Here is a 21395-nt window from a genome sequence, read left to right as displayed (position 1 = left end):
ACCACTGCCCAGCTAGCTATACATGTCTTAACCTTTCTTGGTGGTTTTTCAAGACAGTGTTTCTCTGTATAACCCTAACTGTCATGGATCTCAATTCAGTAGACTAGGTGGGCCTCAAGCTCAGAAACTAACCTGCTTCTGCCTCCAGAGTTCTGGGATTAAGGCGAACACCACCACTACTTGGCTAAACCCACCTAAGCTGTCCATGTCAACCACCAGCTGGTGAGGAAGGTCCGCCAGCACCCGCTGTCTGCATGTCATATCTGTTTAGACCCTCACCTGTTCTCTGAAAGCTCAGTCGCTTGTATGTGTTTACTGGTGTGTTGAATCACTTATGACAATAGCCCGGTGACCGGACACTGTTATTCGCTCTACTTTATAGATGAGAAGCCAAGTCACTAGACACAAGGCAACGCACAGAAACGGGCAGGTGGCATCTGCCCTGACAGTGGCCAGTGCCTCAGTCTGCTGCTGTTTCCTACCGAAAAGTCCTGGGGTTTCCTCTTTTCCTAGGTGCTCTTTGTCCAAGGCTCCTTGCCGAGCATGGGCAGCAGGTGCCTATAAATGAGTCGAGCACAGTGAGGGGGCTTCCCCATTTCCCCTCCCACCGTGCTCCTGAAAGTGATGGGGACCTGGTGCCATAGCCAGGGAGACACTGGCTGTCAGAGCAGGGTCCTGCTCCTGTAACCTGCTTTGTTCTGTGACTTGAAACGTAGCTTCCACAAAGCAGGCAAATGTCTGGATCATCATATAAAGGGCTCTAACTTAAAAAGTAAAGCTTCTTAGTTTTTGCTTGTATCTTTGTGAAAATAGCTTCCCCCCCCCACACACACACACTTTTGGCCAGTAGTTAAAATTTTTTGTCATGCTTATCTAAGAAGTAAATGGCAGTCTGCCTGTGATGTCTGTGTCCTTGGTCACATTTTGCAAGACAGAGAAGTCAGCAAGCGGACATCAAGGTAGGATATTTAAAGTGGGAGCTATGTGACCCAGGCTTGTCCGAGTGCTTTCCTTCACTCTGTCCTGGCCGTAAGGAGGACATCTAGGGGTGAGAGTGTCGCCACTTCCTTCTTTCTACCCGATGGCCTCTGAACTTAAGATGGGGCGGCTACAGGAATCCTTCCCGAAGCGCCCTCCACAGAAGTTCTTTCACCCTTTTATTGTTTTTACATTTTAATGTTGCTAGAGATTGAAGCCAGAGTCCGAGCATGCTCTGAGAGTGCTGTACCACTGAGCCACAGTTCAGACCAGACTTTCCTGTTTCATGATGGTAGGGATGGGCAAGGACCCTACCCCTAACTACAGCATGCATTTCACCTGTGAACATGGCCGTCCGGCTCGATGGCTCAAGAGAGGAGGGGAGAAGAAAAACCAGGCTTGCTCAAGGTTCTGAAGAAATCAGACATCAGAGATACCTAAAATTAGGCTGGACTGTGAACTGCTTTGTGATGGGATCCCTGCGCGCATTCTCTCTCTCTCTTTCTCCCTCTCTCTGCTGGGATCCCTGCTCTCTGTGTGGCTCCTGGGTGCTGCTTACTTCACGAGGCTTCAAACTGATAACTGGGAACAAAGGGGTCAGAGTCACCATTTATTTTTGGCTCCTGGTAATACACACACAACTGTCTTCTGCTGTGCTTGGGGAAATGTGGCTGTGCATCAACTCTGGCTCATCATTTTGGAAAAAAAAAATAGAAGATGCGTGTAGGCAGTGCATTGAATTCAACTTAGAATTGAAATGTTTGAGCACTGCAAACTCTGCCCTTTTCAGGATCTGTGAACCGTGTGGAAATGGACTTGGCATGACTAGGTTACCGGCAGCTAAGTGAGTTCCCTCGGCATGGACCTCTCTTTTGAAAAACTAAATCAAGGATTTTTTTTCTCTTCTTGGCTGCCTGAGGATAGACCTCCATGAAAGTGTCACAGCCGCTGTTGACCTGGGTCAGGAAGCTCGGGACCAGCTGAGTGCCTCAGCAGAAACAGATGGCTGAGACTTATTGTCCCTGGAAGGCAAAGGTGCCAAGGCAAGGATTTGCCAAATATCATCTCTGTAGTCATAATCAAAACTTGTTTTACTAGTAGCAGATAAAACTGGTTTGGGGATGACCAGGATTTCTGTGATTTTGAAAAACAAACAAACAAACAAACAAAACCAAAAACTGAGAGCCAGGCATGGTGGTATAGACCTGTGATCCCAATATTTGTGAAGTGGAAATGGAGGCAAGAGAGTTGTATGTTCGAGGTCAGCCTGGGCTACATGAAACCCTGTCTCAAAAAAAAAAAAAAAAAAAAGGAACAAAAGAAAAAAAAGAGAATAATAACCATATCCAACTTAGTTCTAGCTTGGCATATAGGGCAAGGTAAGGGAGAGCCTGGAGAAAACACAAGGTGAAGGCAGGGCTGGACTCAGAAGAGGGATCCAGCTCTGGCCCCACCAGGGCTTGGGTACACATTTTTCACTAGACATTCCGGTTCCCGAGTCAGTGAACCCAGATCTTCTGACATCACAGTCACACACCCAGAGATGTTAGTGAGGAAGCCCGCAGGTCTGCAAAGCACTGTAATCTGAGTCTCCTTTGAAACCCAGATTGGTCTTAACATGCCACAGTCTATGCCTGGGAGAGCGAGAGAAAGCCACCTGCTAGCTTGGCTCGGTGATCACCCCGGCTGCACGTGGAGCTCTGACTAGGGAAGGGCTCCTTTCTGCAGGCAGGATACCTGCTGCATGTTGCCTCCAGAACAGTCCAGAGCTAAGAAACCGTACAACCACTGTACCTGTGAAGGCCACAGCTAGGATGCATTCATTTGTGGCAGCCAGAGGACAACTTGCGCCAGTTCTCTCTTTCCACCGAGTGGGTTCTGGGGTGGAGTACGGGCTATCAGGCTTGTGCTGCAGGTGTTTCCCCCCACTGACTGCTAGGTGCCGCACAGACACTACTGTCTGTGCAAAGGCCACACAGAGTTTATCACCATCTTCAGAGAAGGGGGGCAGGTGCCAAGAGGACTATGTCAAGAACAGTTCCCAAGACGAAACCCATTGCAACACCTTGGAAGGTGTTGAAAATATATAGGGGGAGGGATGTTAAAGGCACAGAATGGAAATAGTGGGTTTTTTGTTTTTTGTTTTGTTTTCAAGACAGGGTTTCTCTGTAGCCTTGGAGCCTTTCTTGGAACTAGTTCTTGTAGACCAGGCTGGCCTCAAACTCACAGAGATCCTCCCGAGTGCTGGGATTAAAGGCAATCAAAGTAACTGCTTCAAGGGTAAGGTCAGCTACTTCATATATTTTTATCCCTTATATAAGTGACCGGGGTTCGGCAAATGCTTGGTATTGCAGGTGTGAGACACTCCTTACTGAGCTCAAAATCCCAAGGCTGCCTGCCCTGGACTGCAGAAGGCAGTTTGCATGGGTGTGCAAACAGACAATGAGTCACAGTGATAAGATGGTGGCACCACGGTGCCCTGAGTCGGGCTCCTCAATCCCAGTAAGACTACTGGCCTTGGCCTTTTGGAGTTGCTGACAAGAGCATGCCTACTCCCTCACAGAACCCATACTGCTGCTCATCCAGCCCCTCCCACAGAGGGACTTGATCCTTTTTACAGTCACCAGCTGCCTAGTCAAGACCTGCCCCACTGATTGGTGGAAGGAGAAGCCAGGCACATGCAGGAGTTTGGGATTCCTTCTGGGTAGAGTGAATGCTTGGAACAGTGAGGAAATGTGATTGTAGTCCCTCAGATAAGTGTGAGTGACCGCGGGAAGGGAAGCCTGTGAGCTTGCCGTGACACTCCACAGAAAGCAGAGCTGTCATGGACAGGAATGTCTAAGAAGAAGGCTGCTTTGCTCTTCTTGAAGCTACCTTTAGAATAAAGCAGTCTTGTTCTACTTGCTCTATTCTTGTGGCCTCGCTCTGACCATTCATTTACTGTCTGCCGTGATTTGCATTCAGGGAACACTGCTGATGAAAAACCCGTCTAGGCATTCTACTCTAAATGTCCTTTTATGGGCAGCACCGGGGAGATGTCTCAGAATGCAGTATAGCAAGTGCTGTTGGGTTAGGTGTTAGAGCCCCTCACGTGTGCCATCCGTGAGCATTAACCCGTTCCTCCTTTATGATAAATGCACGAGAAAAGCTTTGCACGAGGCCCAGGAGCACAGTCCTGAAGTCATTTCTGTCCTTCTGTTAACTGTGAGCAGCCAACTTGACTTCAGGATGTTAAAATGAGTAGTCAGGGCTCTTTGGAACAGCCTGTCTGTCGAGCCTTGTGCTCGTGCGGAGTCGTCGTGGGGCCTGTAGCCCATCACACAGCTTTGCTGTGTCCAGGTGCTCCCTGGTGAGGCCGGTGTTCCCAGTCCTTCCTTCAGCTGCTGCCGGCCCCTCTGTAGCACATCAGCAGTCCCTTTGGGACCCACAGCTCTGATGGAAGTCTTGGACTACTCTAAGTAGTCTGTTTCCTTCCTGGCACTGCAAACTCTCAAGGTTCTATGTTCACCAGTGTGGTCAGGCCCAGAGTCCCCAGGGATAAAGAGAAGGCCATTCTGCTTCGTATTAAATTTTGATGGTGAGTGCCAGGTGGTGCTAGTGCACACCTTTAATCCTAGCACTCATGAGGCAGAGGCAGGCGGATCTCTGAGTTCGAGGCCAGCCTGGTCAATAGAGTAAGTTCCAGGACAGGCTCCAAAGCTACAGAAAAACCCTGTCTCAAAAAAACTAAAAAACAAAACAAAAAAATTTTTTGATGGTGAAAAAGAAAAATCAGAAACAAAAAGTGACTGACTTCACTGCCCCTCTGTAGTGGGGGCTGTCACCTTCAACAGAGCTCCCTGTGATGGCTCCTTATCACCCTGTCTGTTCCTGGTTCTTTCCCCCACCCCAACAAGGCTGCAGGGCAGCACTGGTGTATCCCAAACCACACTAGTGGTTTCTTAAAGCTTTCCTGGCCTCTTGACCTTAGTGGGAATCTGATCAAATCAGAGCTTGTGAGCAGTGAGCACTGAGTTTCTCAGTGGGCCTAAAATTTTGACAGTTACCTTCAGTGGTCAAAGTGTAAAAAGCAAATAAGTGATTATTTTTTCCTGTCAGTCACCTAAAAACTCCCTGGCATAGGCAGGTTCAGTTGCTTCTTGGGTGCCTATGGTTGGGCCTATATGGGTGCCCTCTCCCACATACCACATACATGCCAGTACTAAGACTGACGGAAGGCAGCCAGTGGCTCTCTTAAATCCTTTGGTTTTAGGTAGCACAGCAGGAGTTGGCTTCCCCTTATAGCCTTTATTTGGACACCAGATAGCAGAGAGGTGGAAAAGCATATTTAATATGACTTGATTCCACAAAGTCAGATCCTCAATGGACTTCTTTGTGGAAGCTGAGCAGATATAACACACACAGTACTGGTGCCCGTGTAATCTAAGTTGGAAAGAAATGAGGGACAGGGAAAGTCAGTTTGTTTGCGGTAACCTTGTGTGTCTGTGTCTGGTATGTTTTCTGTGGCTTCTCGGCTGCTGTCTTTTTTCTGCTGTTCTCCTTGTTGTACCTGTTTACTGGATTCTAGACCACACGTTTTTGCCTTCTTGAGCAATGAATATTTTTGTCTTCCCTTAAGTGTGCTCAGGGCTGTCTTCGTAGACTAGTGTCGGGGCTGCTTACAGTCAGTATTCTGAGCCTGCAGAAGGCTCTCTGGCTGGTTGGCTAGTGGGAGCAGGCTCTGCTCTGGGTGCTATGTGAGCACCAGATATGTTTCTTCCAGTCACACCAATTGGAGCATTGCTGTCTGGTCCGGAGAGGTCTCAGATCTCCAGGGTCATCTTTGACCCGTCAGGACTGTATTAAATCCAAGAAGTCCCTTCCTGTCCTCTGCACAGCAGCCTGCCACTCTGTCAGGGCCCTTATGTAGACAGCCGTAAGACTCACCTGTCAGCCCCTCAGAATCTACTGACTTAGTGTCTGGCCAGTTCTTGCTTCACAGGTTTTGTTGCTTGGTTGTTTGTTTATACAAGAATGAAAAATCGGGCTGGAGCGATGACTCAGAGGTTAAGAGCATTGCCTGCTCTTCCAAAGGTCCTGAGTTCAATTCCCAGCAACCACATGGTGGCTCACAACCATCTGTAATGGGGTCTGGTGCCCTCTTCTGGCCTGCAGGCATATACACAGACAGAATATTGTATACATAATAAATAAATAAATAAATGAAAAATCCCTACCTGCTGTTCCATCTCAGTTGTGCAAAATATATTCCTTTTTTTTCTTTTTTTCTCTTTCCTAGCCCCAGAAAGCCTGATGCAAGCACTGGAAGATTTAGATTACCTGGCAGCCCTGGACAATGATGGGAATCTTTCCGAGTTTGGAATCATCATGTCCGAGTTTCCTCTGGATCCACAGCTCTCAAAGTCTATCTTAGCATCCTGTGAATTTGACTGTGTAGATGAAATGTTAACCATTGCCGCCATGGTAACAGGTATTCCTTAATGACCCTTCTTTTGTACCACGAATCCACACCAAGTATATAGATTTAAACGGAGTATGCAGCAGGGACATGGTTGGTCCATCTAACTTTGCAGATGATAGTAAAGTGGGTTTTTGTTTGTTTCTTTTTATTTTTGAGACAGGGTTTCTCCATGTAGTCCTGACTGTCCTGGAACTCACTCTGTAAACCAAGCTGGCCTTGAACACATAGATCCACCTGCCTCTATCTCCCAAGAGCTGGGATTAAAGGCATGTGCCACCACGGCCCTGCAGTAAAGTGTTTTAACAGACTATAAAGGGGAGATTTTTTTAATTACCTAAATGTAAAAATTCAAAAAGTCATGCCTGGCTTCTTGCCAACAGGACTAGTATAGTGCAAACAACAAACAACCACGAGACAGCGCTTCCCAAATAACCATGTGGCTTTGTTTCCTGCCAGCTTCAATGATACTGGCTCCTATATTTTCAGTCTTTGACAGCAGCACAGACTAAATGCTGCACTGCTTCGGAATGTAGTCCTAATCCTGTGTCTGGCTCGCGGGGCCCCTTGACACCCTGCCTCCACTGTATGAGTAGGGCACTAACTGCCGTTGGCAGAGCAACATGCACAAAAGGGAAAAAGAATTAAGACAACTCCCTCTCAATTTCTTTGGCTTCCAAACAAACAAGAATATTAAGAACAATGTATTGATTCAGAGAACCAAGATAGGAGTGGGTTCATAGACAGGGGTCCTGCCTCTGGGCACACTGGGCCAAGATGAAGTTGTCCTCTGTGTTGCTAACTGTGACCTCTTGCATCTTAAAGCTCCCAGTTGCTTCTTGCATGTGCCTCAAGGTGCTGAGGAGGCTGCTGAGACTTGCTGGAAAACGTTCTTGCACCCTGAAGGTGATCACTTTACGCTCATCAATGTCTACAGGGCCTACCAAGACACAGCTCTGAACTCTACCAATGAGCGTACGTAAACATGATACCCAGAAACCACTTTCCCGTTCCTTCCCCCTTCCCCAGTTGAGGCTTAGATATTTGAATTGTTGTCTGTAGCCTTCCTTCTGATAGTCCCACCAGCCGCTCGGACACCTAGCATGTCACAGCACAGGTCTAGATTTGGGGAGCTTTAGTCCTCTGGGCAGCCAGCTCAGAAGCAGCAAGCCTGAAGCACAGTAACAGAGACAGAGGGTATGGGGCTGGAGGGGGGGGGGGGGGGGGGGGGCAGACATCCCTGGTACCCTCCTTGTCCCTGAGCTACAGTGGTTATCATAGTGTCACAGGAGAGGGCCCGCTGCAGGGGGAGCTGGCACAACTTCTTCCAGGACAAGGGACAGAGGATTCCCCACGGGAGATTCTTCTGCTTCCTACAGACCAGCCTCTACTTCCTTTGCTCCAGGAGATGGTGTAAAAAAATACTTGAAATGTGGAAAAGTCTTGAGCTCTGTTTGCAAGGCAGTAGGACCCTATCAGGAGCAGAGATTGTGTTTCTAGAGTGGACTAGAGGGACAGTGATCGGCTTTTGAGAACCTGGCTGGGTGATGGTGTCTGACCAAGTATGTACTCCTGCCACTCTGAGTGGGACAAGTGGACAGGACAGGGTAGCTGAGGGTCTGCTGTCCACTGGGCCAAGGCCATCTGCAGTCTTCAGTCAAGACGCAGTTGCAGGTGCCAAGAAAGTACCTTGAAACACAACCAGATTAGTACATTTGGATCAAAAGAAAGCTGCACCCAGGGTAGACAAGGAACTAACATGACATAATGAACTCCCAGGTTAGCCTGGTAGGGCCTTACCGAATGAAGTATGGGTCTAGCTCTGGGTCTCCAGCAGTACACATCTGTACAGAGAAGGAAGTGCAGATGCTGATACAATCCCCTGTGCTTCCCTCCCTGTGAGCAGCCACGGGCTGGGAAACATGCTTTTGACACTCCAGTACACTGGGCTCACAGCAGCTCAGCAGCTGCTACGGGTGTGGCCGATCCCACAGCCACTGGACAGCCTTACCCTAGCTGTTTTCCTACCACTCCCTCACCTGACCTTCGGTAGCGCTTAAAGACTAACACGTCATTTCTGAGTGGCCTTCTGTTCTCCCTCTAGACTGTGTGGAGACGTGGTGTCATGATTACTTCCTCAACTGTTCTGCTCTCAGGACGGCAGATGTTATCCGAGCAGAACTCTTAGAAATTATTAAACGGATCGAGCTTCCCTATACAGAGCCTGCCTTTGGCTCCAAGGAAAACAGTCTGAACATCAAGAAATCGCTGCTCTCTGGATACTTTATGCAGGTAAGCAGGAGTGGAGCAGCCTTGGTACGTGTGGCACGAATTCCACATACATAGGAGATCCAGGCGGCAATCTCCTTACAGTGATCGTTTTATTGACCTTAACTTTTAAATAACACTAAAAAGAAGTCAATTTAAGATTTGGTATTTAAGCATACTTCTCAAGCCAGAGTATTGTATGTTAATTTTGTCCTAGGAGACCGATCTTCCCTAGGGAGGGAAGACTCCACAGCTCCTCTTTCCCTTTTACAGAGAGCTGTATGCCCAGCAAGTTAAAGTACTGCCTCAGTTTCTCTCATGTCCACTGAGAGGCAAAGTAATGTCCATGACAGAGGTGTAGGAATGTTCTCCACATCAGACTGGGCCACAGTGTACCCCAGTGAGCAGTTTTAATGGAGAGATAGATGACATTTCAGTATAGCTCTCTTCATCTGTGAGGAAACGTAGGTTATCTACATAAGAGGTATGGTAAAGATGAGCGGAGCTAAACACTAGGCATAAAGCCTTGGTAGCATGGACAGTTGATGGCAGAGCTGGTGGCATGCTATGTTCTATTTCATGACCCAAACATTTGCAGTCACACTGCTTCAGCGGCTGCCCTGAAGTGCTGAAGCTAACTGTTGTCACTGTGACTTATTTTCTATGATCTAAAAACAGGAAACATGGGTGACAGATTTCAATTTTATTCTGTATAAAATTTTTCAACTAATGTGTTTGTGTTTCGATTCCCCTTTTCTTTGACCCTGCCTTTTAGATTGCTCGGGATGTTGATGGTTCAGGTAACTACTTAATGCTCACACACAAGCAGGTTGCGCAGCTGCATCCACTGTCAAGCTACTCCATCACCAAGAAGATGCCCGAGTGGGTCCTCTTCCATCAGTTCAGCATAGCCGAGAACAACTACATCAGCGTCGCCTCAGCAGTCTCGCCCGGGCTGTGAGTCACTCAGGAGGGAGGGCTTGCTAAAGCACTGGCTGGAACTGGGGTCGGGGGTGACTCAGAGGAGGAGGAAGAATGGTGAGGTTGAAGAGACAGGCAGTTCCCAGAGGGTTTGTAGGCCACAGAGGGTTTAGATGTTATCCTTAGCACAGCAACTGGTGTTTGAAACAAGAGGAAGGCCTCTATATGCTATAAAGATCTCTGTGTAACTGGTAAGTGGAGAAACACTGAGAACAGTCTCAGAGATGACTCCAGACTTAGTCTAAAGGTGCCTCATAATGTTCAAGGTCACAGAGGTGGATTTGGAGGAGAACTATGAGGTTAAGAAGCAAAGACGCTCTCTCTGGTGCCTACCCAAAGCTCTCTCCAATCATACGCTCTGATCCCTCTCATGATAACGGCCCCGTACTAGGGAAGGAACATTCAGAAGTGCAGTGAGACTGACTGCACGAAAACCAGAGTGCATATTATGTACACAGGCAGAACAGGGTACCACATCTTCAGATACAGGCAGAACAGGGTACCACATCTTCAGATACCAGCTCCATGTATTCTCTGGGGCTGGGGCAGACCCACACACACCTGACATCTGCCTGCCAGTCCCCAGCTCTCATCATTGTTTGTTTTAAATGAACAGGTTTATGCAGCTGGTCCCACAGTACTACTTCAGCAACCTGCCTCCTAGTGAAAGCAAGGACATCCTGCAGCAAGCCTCAAGCCACCTACCCACCACAGCTGTGAAGGACCAGGATGGGTGTGATAAGTGCCCTGATGCTGCGGAGCAGAGATGCTCGATCCAGTGACCTCTCCAAGACAGAGTGCAATAAGGACACCAGGGGAGGCTGGCAGTGGGCTGCTGGAGCCGGGACGGTCCTGGCCAGTACCACTTCAAATGATTTTAAAATAAAAAAATAGTTTTTATTAAGTTCTTAAAATTACTGTTCCATCTTTTTCTTATTGGAAGTTTTTAACCAATCATTCATAATTTGACCAGAACTTAAAATAAAAATGTAAATGTGTCACAGACACATGGAACAGAAGCCTACTTTTTGTAGAGGACTTGACTGAATAAAATAATGAGTTTTTTCAGTATCTCCCCAATGGTTTCTTGGTAATTATACATAAACAAGTCCTTCACTGTCCGGGGGAAATGGACTAGACAGATAGATGGTCTTTCAGCTGTTCCATGACCTCACTCATCCTGTCATCCGGGATCACCATCACCGTTCGCAAGGGCTTCATTGGCACGTCATCAAAGGACCATCTGCCTCCCAGACAAGTGTCGCTCTCCCCCTGCACCGAGTAGCTGAACTTCAGGATTGCCTTCTGCAGCAAAAGAGGAGACAAGGAAAATGTAGGCAACTCAAAGGCAGAGCTCATTTAACCCAAAATAAAGAATACTGTCCGGTATATGTGCTGTAAGAAAAACAGTGGAGCCGGGCGGTGGTGGCGAGCCTCTAATCCCAGCCTTCAGGAGGCGGGGCAGGCGGATCTCTGTCGAGTTGCTGAATTCAGTCCAGCCTGGTGTAAGCAGTGAGCTCCAGGACAGGCTCCAAAGCTACACACACACACACACACACACACACACACACACACACACACACACACACAAAACCCCATCTCAAAACAAACAAACAAAAAAACGGGAAGGAAGTAGTTCTGAATAAAGTAAGTTCAAATGGACACTCTGTGGGGAAAAACTATGAGACAGCAAACAAATTTCAACTCACAGGAGCCCATGGATTAAGACGTGCCATTTCCAAGGCAGCCAGTGATAGAGGTGACACTGTTTCTAATTCCAGAGTCACTTTTCTTGATCACTTGAGTGTTACTATTGTGACAGGTAAGTGAAATTGAGAACAGTCCTCAGATGCTGACCTTCATGTGCCTGGCAGCTTCCTGCGCTTGGGGACACTGTCAGCATGGTGTTTGCATAGCCAGACCACGTTGAAATCCCACACAGAACTCTTGAAATTGTTTTCATTTGTAAAAAGCATATCTTTGCTTGTTTTTCTCCTGTACGTGGTACATGCATATAAGCATGTGGGTATGTGTGTGAGTAAAGGCCAAACGACATCAGGTGTCCTCATCAGTCGACCCTACTGCCTTGAGATAGAGCGCACCGCTGAGCAGGAAGCTGACCAGCAAGCGCTCAGGATTCTCCCATCTCTGTGCATGTCCCGTTTTTTCACATGGGTATTAGGGATTCGAACCCAGGTCCTCACGCTACGACTGACTCTTCCCTAGCCCATTTTTGCTATTTACTTCTTGTAAAACAAAGGCAGAGCTGAATTTCTACTGCTTCCATTAGTGGGGAGAGCTCAAAGAATGAGTATTCTAGCTTTGCAAGTCTGATCCCTGGAATCCACCTGCACAACTGGATGCAGAGGTGTGTCTGTAACCCTAAAACCCTTGGGAGGCAAAGGCCTGTCAGCACAGCAGCTGCAATGAGACCCTACCTCAGCAAGGTGGAAGATGACCTCCACAAGCATGCCATGGCACACATGCATCTGCACTAACACAGTTACTACACACGCACACAAATATATATAAAATTGTGTTAACATCCAATTAGAGAAAATGTTACCCCTAAGAGATTAAATTTCAAGATTTCTGAAGAGGGCTGTGTGAGAAAGAATATAAGAATACTGTCTGGGATTTGGCTGCCCACCAAGGTATGAGCCATCAATATAGAAAGTGCTAGAGATTCCCAGTGGGATGCTATCCAGGTCTGAGGGCACAGAACAGCCGTGATCACCTTCACTCATCCACATCTGCAAACGAGTAACTTGGAACTGAAACATGCCAATGTGGCTTGAACATCACACTGTGAACATGCTCTAAGTGCCTAATTGGTCCCAGTCAGTAACCAGCCCACCCCCACCACCTACACACTATATAATGGGAGGCCTTTGTGTGTGCAAGATGTACCAGACAGTGGGTTAGCCATAGAGAAAAGCGGGGAGGAAGGACTTTGGCACAAATCTCATGGATAAGTCTTATTTTCAAGGAAATTCTACTGATAGCTAACATAAATGAAGCAGGCCATCCTTACCTCATAGAAAAACTCTTCCTCTGCATTTGCGAACATCAAGGCTTCCTGCTGAAGACCACCCTGCTTCTTTTTGGAACCGGATTTTCCTGCTTCCACAAATGTCTTACTAATCAGCAGATAGAAGTAGCACTTCCCGCATGGCTTATTGGTTCTTTGCGCGTCCGCTAATTCTTTCCTACGAGACATCCATACACACATTGGTTACTGCTGGGTTAAATCTGTCTAGAGCCCAGAGGAAACCAACACAGCACCTTCTCTGGACTCTGCTGAACACGGGCTGGACATTTTCACTTATGCTATTGGCTATTCTTAAGAATGTGCTAACACTGGTTTTTGCAGTAAACAGTGAAGAATTTGAGTTCAGAAAGACACACACCCACTAACTCACGATCTCAGAGTCCCTCAAAATCACTGTTGTGTACAAATTTAAAAATGAATAATCTTCATTCTTTAAACAATCAGTATTTAGCTGCACACAGGCACTGCGGATGGCACTATGCACATGACTACACGGGCTCCATCGCGAGTCTAGGACTGGCTTCGACACTGCAGAAACTGCAGATATGGATAGCCTAAATTCTAGGATAATCTGTGAAATGGCAATGAGGTTTTCTTTCCTTCCAAGACTGACCGGCCACCTTTAAGCAAAACTAATTAAATCCAGAACAATCCACTTCAGCTCCAACACAGTCAGCAGAAAGCAGATCATGCCCATGAGACCAGGTAAGCAGGAGCCTCAGCCGCTTACAGAAACCAAAGATACAGAAAAACCATTTAGGGCACAGGAGCAGTCTGAGCTGCAGCTTAGGGGGCAGTGGGGAGAGTTGGGGCATATGGACAAAGGGAGAAGGTGCTATGTGGGAGACCATCCCTGGGCTAGGATACTGTCTACCATTTAACCCTGTGGGTGGTACAATCCTTAGTTCACTTAATTGTCTAAATGTTGTTCAAATGTTCTCAACTTGAAGCTCCTGCATTAAAACAACAGAAGAGCAAGAAGACTTAAGTATTCCTTAAGGTTGTGGTTTCACTAGTCCAAACAGAAGTTAGGAATTTGACTCTGGTTTTGCTAGTATTTGTTCAATGTTTTGTTGAAATCACAGGAGTCTGTGAAAGTAGAAACTGTCAGTCAAATGTAAAAGGTCTTCATCAACTTTTCTCCCATGTGAATATTTGAAAATATTAAAATTACTGTCATCAGTCATCAAACCTGTTCCAGGGGCTGGATGCTAGAAATGGATGCCCTCGCGCACTATTCCACTCCCCTCTCTTGGCGCCTCACAAGCCAGGCTGGACTGTGTGACAACCTACACATGTTCCATACAGGTGCCACTTCTGAATCCACGGGGGTGAAAACTGACTGAGGCCCAGAGTCTCTTACTGGAGCTGCTGGTGCATCGGCAGCGCAATCTGTGGAGGGACGTTAATGAATCTTTCACTGAGCAGAAAGCCCACAGGCTTGCTGGTGTCGTTCAAAAGCTTGTCCAGCTGCTCAACCACGCTCTGCTCACAGTTCTTCTCACAGAAGCTCAGAACCAACTCTTTAATTTGTTCAGCACACTGCGTGCCCTAGAAAGTAAAGAGAAGGCTTTGATTTTTACCTCACAAGTAGAGGGTTTCCTCCCACTGCCTTTAGAAGCCGGTGTTTCTTCAGTATTGACTGCTGAAGAACTCCCCAAAAGTAACTACACCTAATTACCATCCCGTGACTGGTGGCAGATCATGCTTGTAACTAACACTCATACGGGAATAGCAGTCCTACTCCAGCTCAGAAACAGCTGGAGAGTAACTGGAAAGTTCCTTTGAAAACAGGCCGACTGTGGGCTGCACCTTTTCCAGAGAATAAACAGCTGGCATGGGTTTCATTAGAACTTATTATTGTGTCAATCGAGAGAGATGATGAACGCAAGCGCATGCTAAGGGCCCACGCGCAATTCTGGAAGCTGCTGACCAAAGTCTCCGTATCCACTACACTAGGAGCAAAGAGACACCGCAGAGACCCTGCCAACAGATCCCGTGTCAGCACCAGCATCTGCACACCAGGGACTAGAATGTTTGATGACTGCCAGCAGGAGCAGTCAGCTTTAAGCTGGGGACAAATCACTCCAAACAATGCCACACCGAAAAAGGGACAGAGCAAGAGTACATACCCAGATATCATATTATGCCACAGAAGACTCCATCTTGACCAAAGATTCAAGACTTCAAGTGCCACCCAGTAAAACTAACCTTTCTTTCGGTTAAATTTAAAAGGCTTATGAAGCCGAAGATCTCATCTTCATCCACTTCATCACTGCTGTCTTCTGAAACATCCGTCTGCTGTTTTAGAAGGAATGAGTACTTGAATTTTACATTATTTGGCTGGGAAGGAGTTTAACACTAATTTTTCATTTTTCAAAACCAAAGCTCGTTTTCCTGCTGTCAGCTCCCAAAGCACCACGTCCTGAATGCTGTGTGGCGGCGTTCACACCACCTCACCTCCAGCCCATGCTGTGTGGCGGCATTCACACCACCTCACCTCCAGCCCATGCTGTGTGGCGGTGTTCACACCACCTCACCTCCAGCCCATGCTGTGTGGCGGTGTTCACACCACCTCACCTCTAGCCCATGCTGTGTGGTGGCATTCACACCACCTCACCTCCAGCCCATGCTGTGTGGAGGCGTTCACACCACCTCACCTCCAGCCCATGCTGTGTGGTGGCATTCACACCACCTCACCTCCAGCCCATGCTGCGTGGCGGTGTTCACACCACCTCACCTCCAGCCCATGCTGTGTGGCGGTGTTCACACCACCTCACCTCCAGCCCGTGCTGCGTGGCGGCGTTCACACTTCACCTCCAGCCCATGCTGTGTGGTGGCATTCACACCACCTCACCTCCAGCCCATGCTGCGTGGTGGCGTTCACACTTCACCTCCAGCCCATGCTGTGTGGTGGCATTCACACCACCTCACCTCCAGCCCATGCTGTGTGGTGGCATTCACACTTCACCTCCAGCCCGATCTGCTCTTCCTTTCCATTCTAGGTGACCTCATCCTGCTCTGCATTTTTTTTTTAAACTAAAGATTCTTTGGGGTTTCTTTTCTTTTTTTGATTTGTTTCTTCAAGGCAAGGTTTCTCTGTGTAACCCTAGCTGTCCTGGAACTCACTCTGTAGACCAGGCTGGCAATGAACTCACAGAGATTTGCCTGCCTCTGCCTCCCAATTGCTGGGATTAAAGGCGTGGGCCACTACCGCCCAGCTGGCAAAATGTCTCAAGTTCAACAAAACTAGATGACACAAATGGCAAACGAGATGGTCATTCACGCACCAGTCCTAGTCCACCAGGTTCTCTATCGGACAATTTTCCTGTACTTCAGTGGCCCCCAGCAACTGTGCCAGGACCCATGCAGTGATGCTCTGACTCTAGAGCCAACTCTGTACACAGAATAGGACCCATGCAGTAATGTTCCGACTCCAGAGCCTCCTCTGCACACAGAACACAAAGCAGGAAGGAACTGAGATGAATCTGACTTCTATCCAAATGGCAGGTCCACAGGCCAAACAGATGTCTGCTGCAATTCTAAGCTGCAGAGGAGTTATTGTAACACAGCAACAGGAAACGAGAAGGACTCCAGCTGACAAAGAACAGAGTCAAGTCCATGCTGGCACCTCATTTCCTGGGCTCTATCTCTCTACTAGACAATTCCTTCCTTACACACTACTTCTTGCTTTCCCCCTTCCCGTGGCAGCCATTCCTAACAGTTCTCTAATGTTTCTGTCACTTATTTTGCTGAGACAAGCACAGCTGGCATTACCAGGTGCCTGTCCTCTGCCTTCCTCTGACAACCCAACTGCATCTGATTTCAATGACAGACATATGCTGAAAACTCAAGACTCTAGCTGCTGCTGCTGCTCAGGACCTCACATACACACCCAAGCACCCCAAACTCAAAGTGTACAAACCCCATGATGCAGCCATCCCCTCAACCTTTCTTCTATGTTTGCTAACCTCATTGCTCTAGCAGGAACTTGTGCGTCATCCTTGACTATTCTGTCACTCAGAACCGAGTACACTAAACCATATCGTATTTCACCTCCCAGGTATCTTCTAAGTCAGCCCCCTTCTTCCCTCCCCATCGCTGATGCCAGGAGTCCAGCATGTAACATCCCTGCACCACAGCAGTGGCCTCTGGGCAGTCCTCGCTAGTCCTTCTTTCAGCTGGAGCCAAAGAGGACGAAGTCCCCATAGTATCAATCGCCCCACTTACCTTAATCACGCTCCCAATGTGGTTCTGCTGAATCAAGAGATCCGTTAGCTCTGCAGTGTTCACGGGAGCTTTTAGGAAAAGCTTAAAGGAGAAAAAAAAATTTCAAATTAAGATCAAAGCACAATTTCTAGTAACACGTTGATTCTGTTATCTAAACAAAATCAATAAAATGTAATGACCTGATCGAGATAGCTGAGAAAAGTAACCCCAGCAAGAAAACAAAAATCCAGAGTCAAAGAAATTTCAGAAAAGACACAGCCAACAGTGATCAGCAAACAGACATGGAGGGAAGATAAACACAGGCCATGTTATTGGAGGTAAAGGGAGAGTACAGGCAGCAGTGTGGACTCTGGGCACTAGCAGGTGCAGTTATGTGGCTATCTTATAAGGACGGATGCCCTGCTTCTGAGCTGGTGATGCTATGTGAGGCTGGCCTCGGGCCCTAATTACCCTGTTTCCCTGCCATGGTGGACAGCATCTCCTCTGAAGTGTAAACCAAACGCTTCCTCCCTAGTTTGGATGTGAACTATAAGAGAGGGACTAGCGGTGTCTCAGGCAGTAAGCATTCCAGGACATGGCAAACTTGAACACAGTAACCAGGGGCGGGGCAGAGCGAAGGGGCTCAAAGAGTCATTCACCCTAGAAAGGAGAGAGCAGAAGACAGGCGTGGGGATTCTGGAAAGACCGTACCTGTTGCAGTAATTTCTTAATTCCTCCATAATCGTTATCTGAGATGGAGTAAGCTTCAAATTCAATATTCACTTCCTGTAAATAGAACATCACAGGTTTAGAAATGATGCAGGTAGCATTTCCATTTTGCAAATTTTTCTTTTCCCTCAGTTTCCATTCTTTTAGGGCTCCTCTCTACCTGCAGAAACCGCCTCAGGGAGGTGGGGTGGAGAAAACATGACATGTTAGTCTAATGTGGCGGTGCAAACCAGCAACTCGGGAGATAGAGGAAGGACGATCAATACTCTGAGACCAGCCCAGGCTACATAGCAAGACATTGTTTCAAACCAGGGAAGGGAGGGAGGGAAGGTTACCTAAATAACTATCAATGCCAGGCTTCGACACAAGCAAGCCTAAAACCAGGAGGGTGCTACAAGTCTGCAATGCCAACCGGCAGGTTCGGGGGAGGGGCGGAAGAACATCTCAATTTTGAGGTTATCCTGGTCTTCACAGGAAGACTCATTCTCAAACAAAAAAGTTTAAAAAAAAAAAAAAGGTAAATACTTCCAAGCTTGCCACCTGTACAGATCACAAAGGCTGTTCATGCCATTTCCTCATGTGAAGCAAAGCCTGAGGGAACAAAACACAGTGATAAATGTGTCCTCCAGATAAAGCGGTCAGGCAGTCACAAAGAAGGAATCAAATGATTCTTCACCTGGCTTCAAAAAGCACCTGTAAAGACAAGCTCACTTCAAGTCTACAGAATTACCGAAGTTTAATTTGCCCATAGATGTGAAGCTGTACTTTGTTCACTTAGCAAACATTTACCAAGTAACAGCGGATACCAAGCACTTGAGAAGAAATGGTGAAGCCACGCCTTGTGGCACAGGTCTGTGATCTCAGCACTCGGGAGGGTGAAGCGGGGAGATGGGGAGTTCAAGGTAAGGTTGGGTTACTGCGTGAATTCAAGGCCAACAAGTGACGTAGCAAGACCACGCCTCTAAGTAAATAAATACAGAGGCGACGAACCAGTGAGCAAAGCAGATGTGAATGAATGCTGCTGTGGAGCAGATGCAGGAGACAGAAAACAAGTCTCAAGTTGCAACTGTATGTGCCATTCAAAAGGCAGAGGGCAGGCCGCAGAGAGAGTCAGCAGGCAAAGGCACTGCTAAGCCCGACTACATCAGTCCCTGGACTAAAAGGGTGGAGACAGAACTGGGTGCTGCAAATTGTCTTCTGACTTCCACACCTGCATCGTGGCATAGGAGTGTGTGTATGCGCGCGCACACACGGGGAGAGGGGGTCATAAATGAATTTGTAAAAGAAGATAGGGATGATGGTAAGGTAGCTCAGGGGTAAAGGCACTGCCACCGAGCCTGACGACCAGAGTTTCTTCCTAGTGATCCACATGGTAGAGTGAGACAACCAACTCCTACAGCACCCTCTGACATTTACACACGAGGCTATGGCACATACACATACAAATAAATGTAACTGAATATATATGTATATATATATGTATATATATATATATATATATTTTTTTTTTTAAAGATACACTGTGCTGTTATAGCTTAAAACTAGGAAATCAGAAAGTCAAGAAAAGCTTGCTTTAAAAAGTGACATGAACTGAGAATAGGGGAGGAGGTTTCCTGGCATGGGGAACAGCAATACAAGCCCCTAAGGTGAATTGAAGAGGTTAGAAGAAGGCACATGTCCCCAGCCCCCTAACTTCTTCAGTAAGCAGCTAGCAACAGAATTCAAGAGAAAAAGCCAGCTACCTCCGTCTGTCCTTGAAGTTAGGCTCTACAGGACCAGAACTATGCGTGTTCCTTTATTCCTGATACACCACTGTTTTTTTTAAAAAAATGATTTGAGCTGGGTGGCGGTGGCACAGGCCTTTAATCCCAGCACTTGGGAGGCAGAAGTAGGTGGATCTCTGTTCTAGGCCAGCCTGGTCTAGAGAGGGAGTGCTAGGACAGGATCCAAAAAGCTACACAGAGAAACCCTGTCTCAAAAAACAAAAACAACAACAACAAAAAAAAGATTTGAGATTGATTCTGATCTTCCAAGATAATTTTCATAGTCTTTTACATCAGAGAAATTAATTGTGGGTGAATAAATGTATCAGAAAATGAAAGCCTTCTTCAATTAAAGAAAAACCCACTAAGGATTTCAACATGGAGACCTGCCCTAAAAGCTCTCTATCAATTTCTTCTGTCGGGCTGGAGGGGATGGCTCAGCAATTAAGAGCACTGGCTGCTCTTCCAGAGGACCCAGGTTCGATTCTCAGCATCTACATGGAGGCCCTCAACCATATGTAACTCCAACCCCAAGGGATCCGATGCCTTGTATGGCCTCTGTGGGCACAGCATGCATGTGGTACATGTATATGCAGGCAAAACACACACACACACACACAAAAGGAATTTAAAGGCATATGTGAGGGGCAAAGCTACTGACTCCTAAGGTCCGAGTGAGAAAGCCTTTCCTAGCCTTAGCGTCGTACACCTGTTCTCAAAGCACACACACAAACTGAAGGATCCCTGCCCCTCCCCCACTCCCGTTGTTTCTTTTCTCCTCCACATAACTATATATACACATTTCCCCTTAACTTGCTCCGTCCGTGGTCTCACTTGTAAAACGGTGATAATTCCTAAATTCATGGCGCTGATATGAGAACTAAATGAGTTAATACAGAAGGCAGACCCTGGGGGGTATGTTTAATACTGTTATTATTTTCACTGTCAATTTCTAGAGGGTAAATTACTGAGCCAGGAGTTAGAGGCACTTTAAATTTTGATAAATCCTGTCAGATTACCCGCCAAAGAGAGCGCACAGATTTATACTCCCACCAACAGAGTGTGCAAGTGCTTACATTGATACACTATTATTCTTTCTCTTGGCATTCTTTCCGTTTCTATGATAAACAGCTCGACCAAAAGCAACCCGGGAAGGAAAGGGTTTCTTTTATCTTACACTTCCAGGTAATTGTTCCTCATGGCGGGAAGTTAGGACAGGAGCTCAAGGCCCGAAACTGAAGAAGAGACCACTGTTTACACGCGTGTTTATACCACCCAAGACCATCTCACAGTGGGCCGGACTCTCCCACGTCAATCATTAATTAAGCAAATACCCACAGACAAGCACACAGGTCACTTGTGGTGGAGGCAATCCCTCCTCTGAGGTTCCCTTCTCCCACAGTTTATAATTACAGTACACACGTTTTTAGTCATTGGCAGTCAATGCTATAGATTTTCCATGTTAATTAAAACAGCACAAGTGTGTGTGTGGTGGGGGGAGGGTGGTTGCGGGCTCAAGGCGGGTGGTGGATAACTCAGCCGGGAAGAACTTCAGGGAATAAAGTGTAGAAAACCCTGAAGTAAGAACGTGCCACGTCCGGTTCAGCTCCTGAATCACAGCGACGGGAAATCACAACTCCCCACAACCACTGTCACTTCCCCACAGCTTCGGTTGCCTGAATGTTTTTTCCCCACTCAGATCTATGAATCTACACCAAAAATATGGTCACGTGTGCCTCACCTCGTCCACGATCTCGTCTTCATCCTCTTCTTCCTCACTGTCTTCTTCGTCTTCATCGTCTTCTTCCTCATCTTCCACCTCATCCTCTTCTTCCTCCTCGTGGTGGCCCTGTGCTCCCAGCCGCTGAACCCCGTTTCCCACCGCTCGCTTCTTTGCTCTGGAAGCCATGACGCCGGCCACACTGCGCCTGCGCAAGTCCCGCCCCGTCCCTTCCGG

General features: G+C 47.4%; 2 protein-coding genes across 2 annotated transcripts in view; one reads left to right on the top strand and one right to left on the bottom strand.

The window, feature by feature from the left end:
* Window positions 1-10756, top strand: part of Dhx32 (DEAH-box helicase 32 (putative)) — a 52412-nt gene extending 41656 nt beyond the window's left edge. The window contains exons 8-12 of the mRNA XM_038341891.1: window positions 6257-6448; window positions 7262-7411; window positions 8541-8728; window positions 9480-9661; window positions 10302-10756. Coding sequence (XP_038197819.1) covers window positions 6257-6448; window positions 7262-7411; window positions 8541-8728; window positions 9480-9661; window positions 10302-10467 — 878 coding nt within the window. The 3' untranslated portion in view covers window positions 10468-10756. The remainder of the gene's footprint in view (window positions 1-6256; window positions 6449-7261; window positions 7412-8540; window positions 8729-9479; window positions 9662-10301) is intronic.
* LOC119822508 (BRCA2 and CDKN1A interacting protein) lies at window positions 10558-21372 on the bottom strand. Its single transcript, XM_038341905.1, has 7 exons — window positions 21180-21372; window positions 17658-17732; window positions 16968-17048; window positions 14949-15038; window positions 14101-14288; window positions 12720-12894; window positions 10558-10990 (listed from the first exon to the last, which is right to left on the bottom strand). Exons 1-7 carry the CDS (start codon window positions 21345-21347, stop codon window positions 10820-10822), a joined length of 948 nt encoding a protein of 315 aa, XP_038197833.1. The 5' UTR covers window positions 21348-21372; the 3' UTR covers window positions 10558-10819.
* Window positions 21373-21395: the final 23 nt, after the last annotated feature.

This window comes from Arvicola amphibius, chromosome 1 (assembly GCF_903992535.2).
Source record: "Arvicola amphibius chromosome 1, mArvAmp1.2, whole genome shotgun sequence".
Lineage (NCBI taxonomy): Eukaryota > Metazoa > Chordata > Mammalia > Rodentia > Cricetidae > Arvicola > Arvicola amphibius.
Note: the sequence above shows the minus strand (reverse complement) of the source record. Positions and strands in the feature narration are given on the sequence as shown.

Bases quoted from the DNA above. Each gene is read 5' to 3' on its own strand.
- LOC119822508 (XM_038341905.1), bottom strand. From the start codon at position 21,347: ATGGCTTCCAGAGCAAAGAAGCGAGCGGTGGGAAACGGGGTTCAGCGG. The intron at 17,733-21,179 runs GTGAGGCACACG...TTCTATTTACAG, and splicing joins AAGACGAGATCGTGGACGAG to GAAGTGAATATTGAATTTGA. The intron at 17,049-17,657 runs GTACGGTCTTTC...TTCTCCTTTAAG, and splicing joins TTAAGAAATTACTGCAACAG to CTTTTCCTAAAAGCTCCCGT.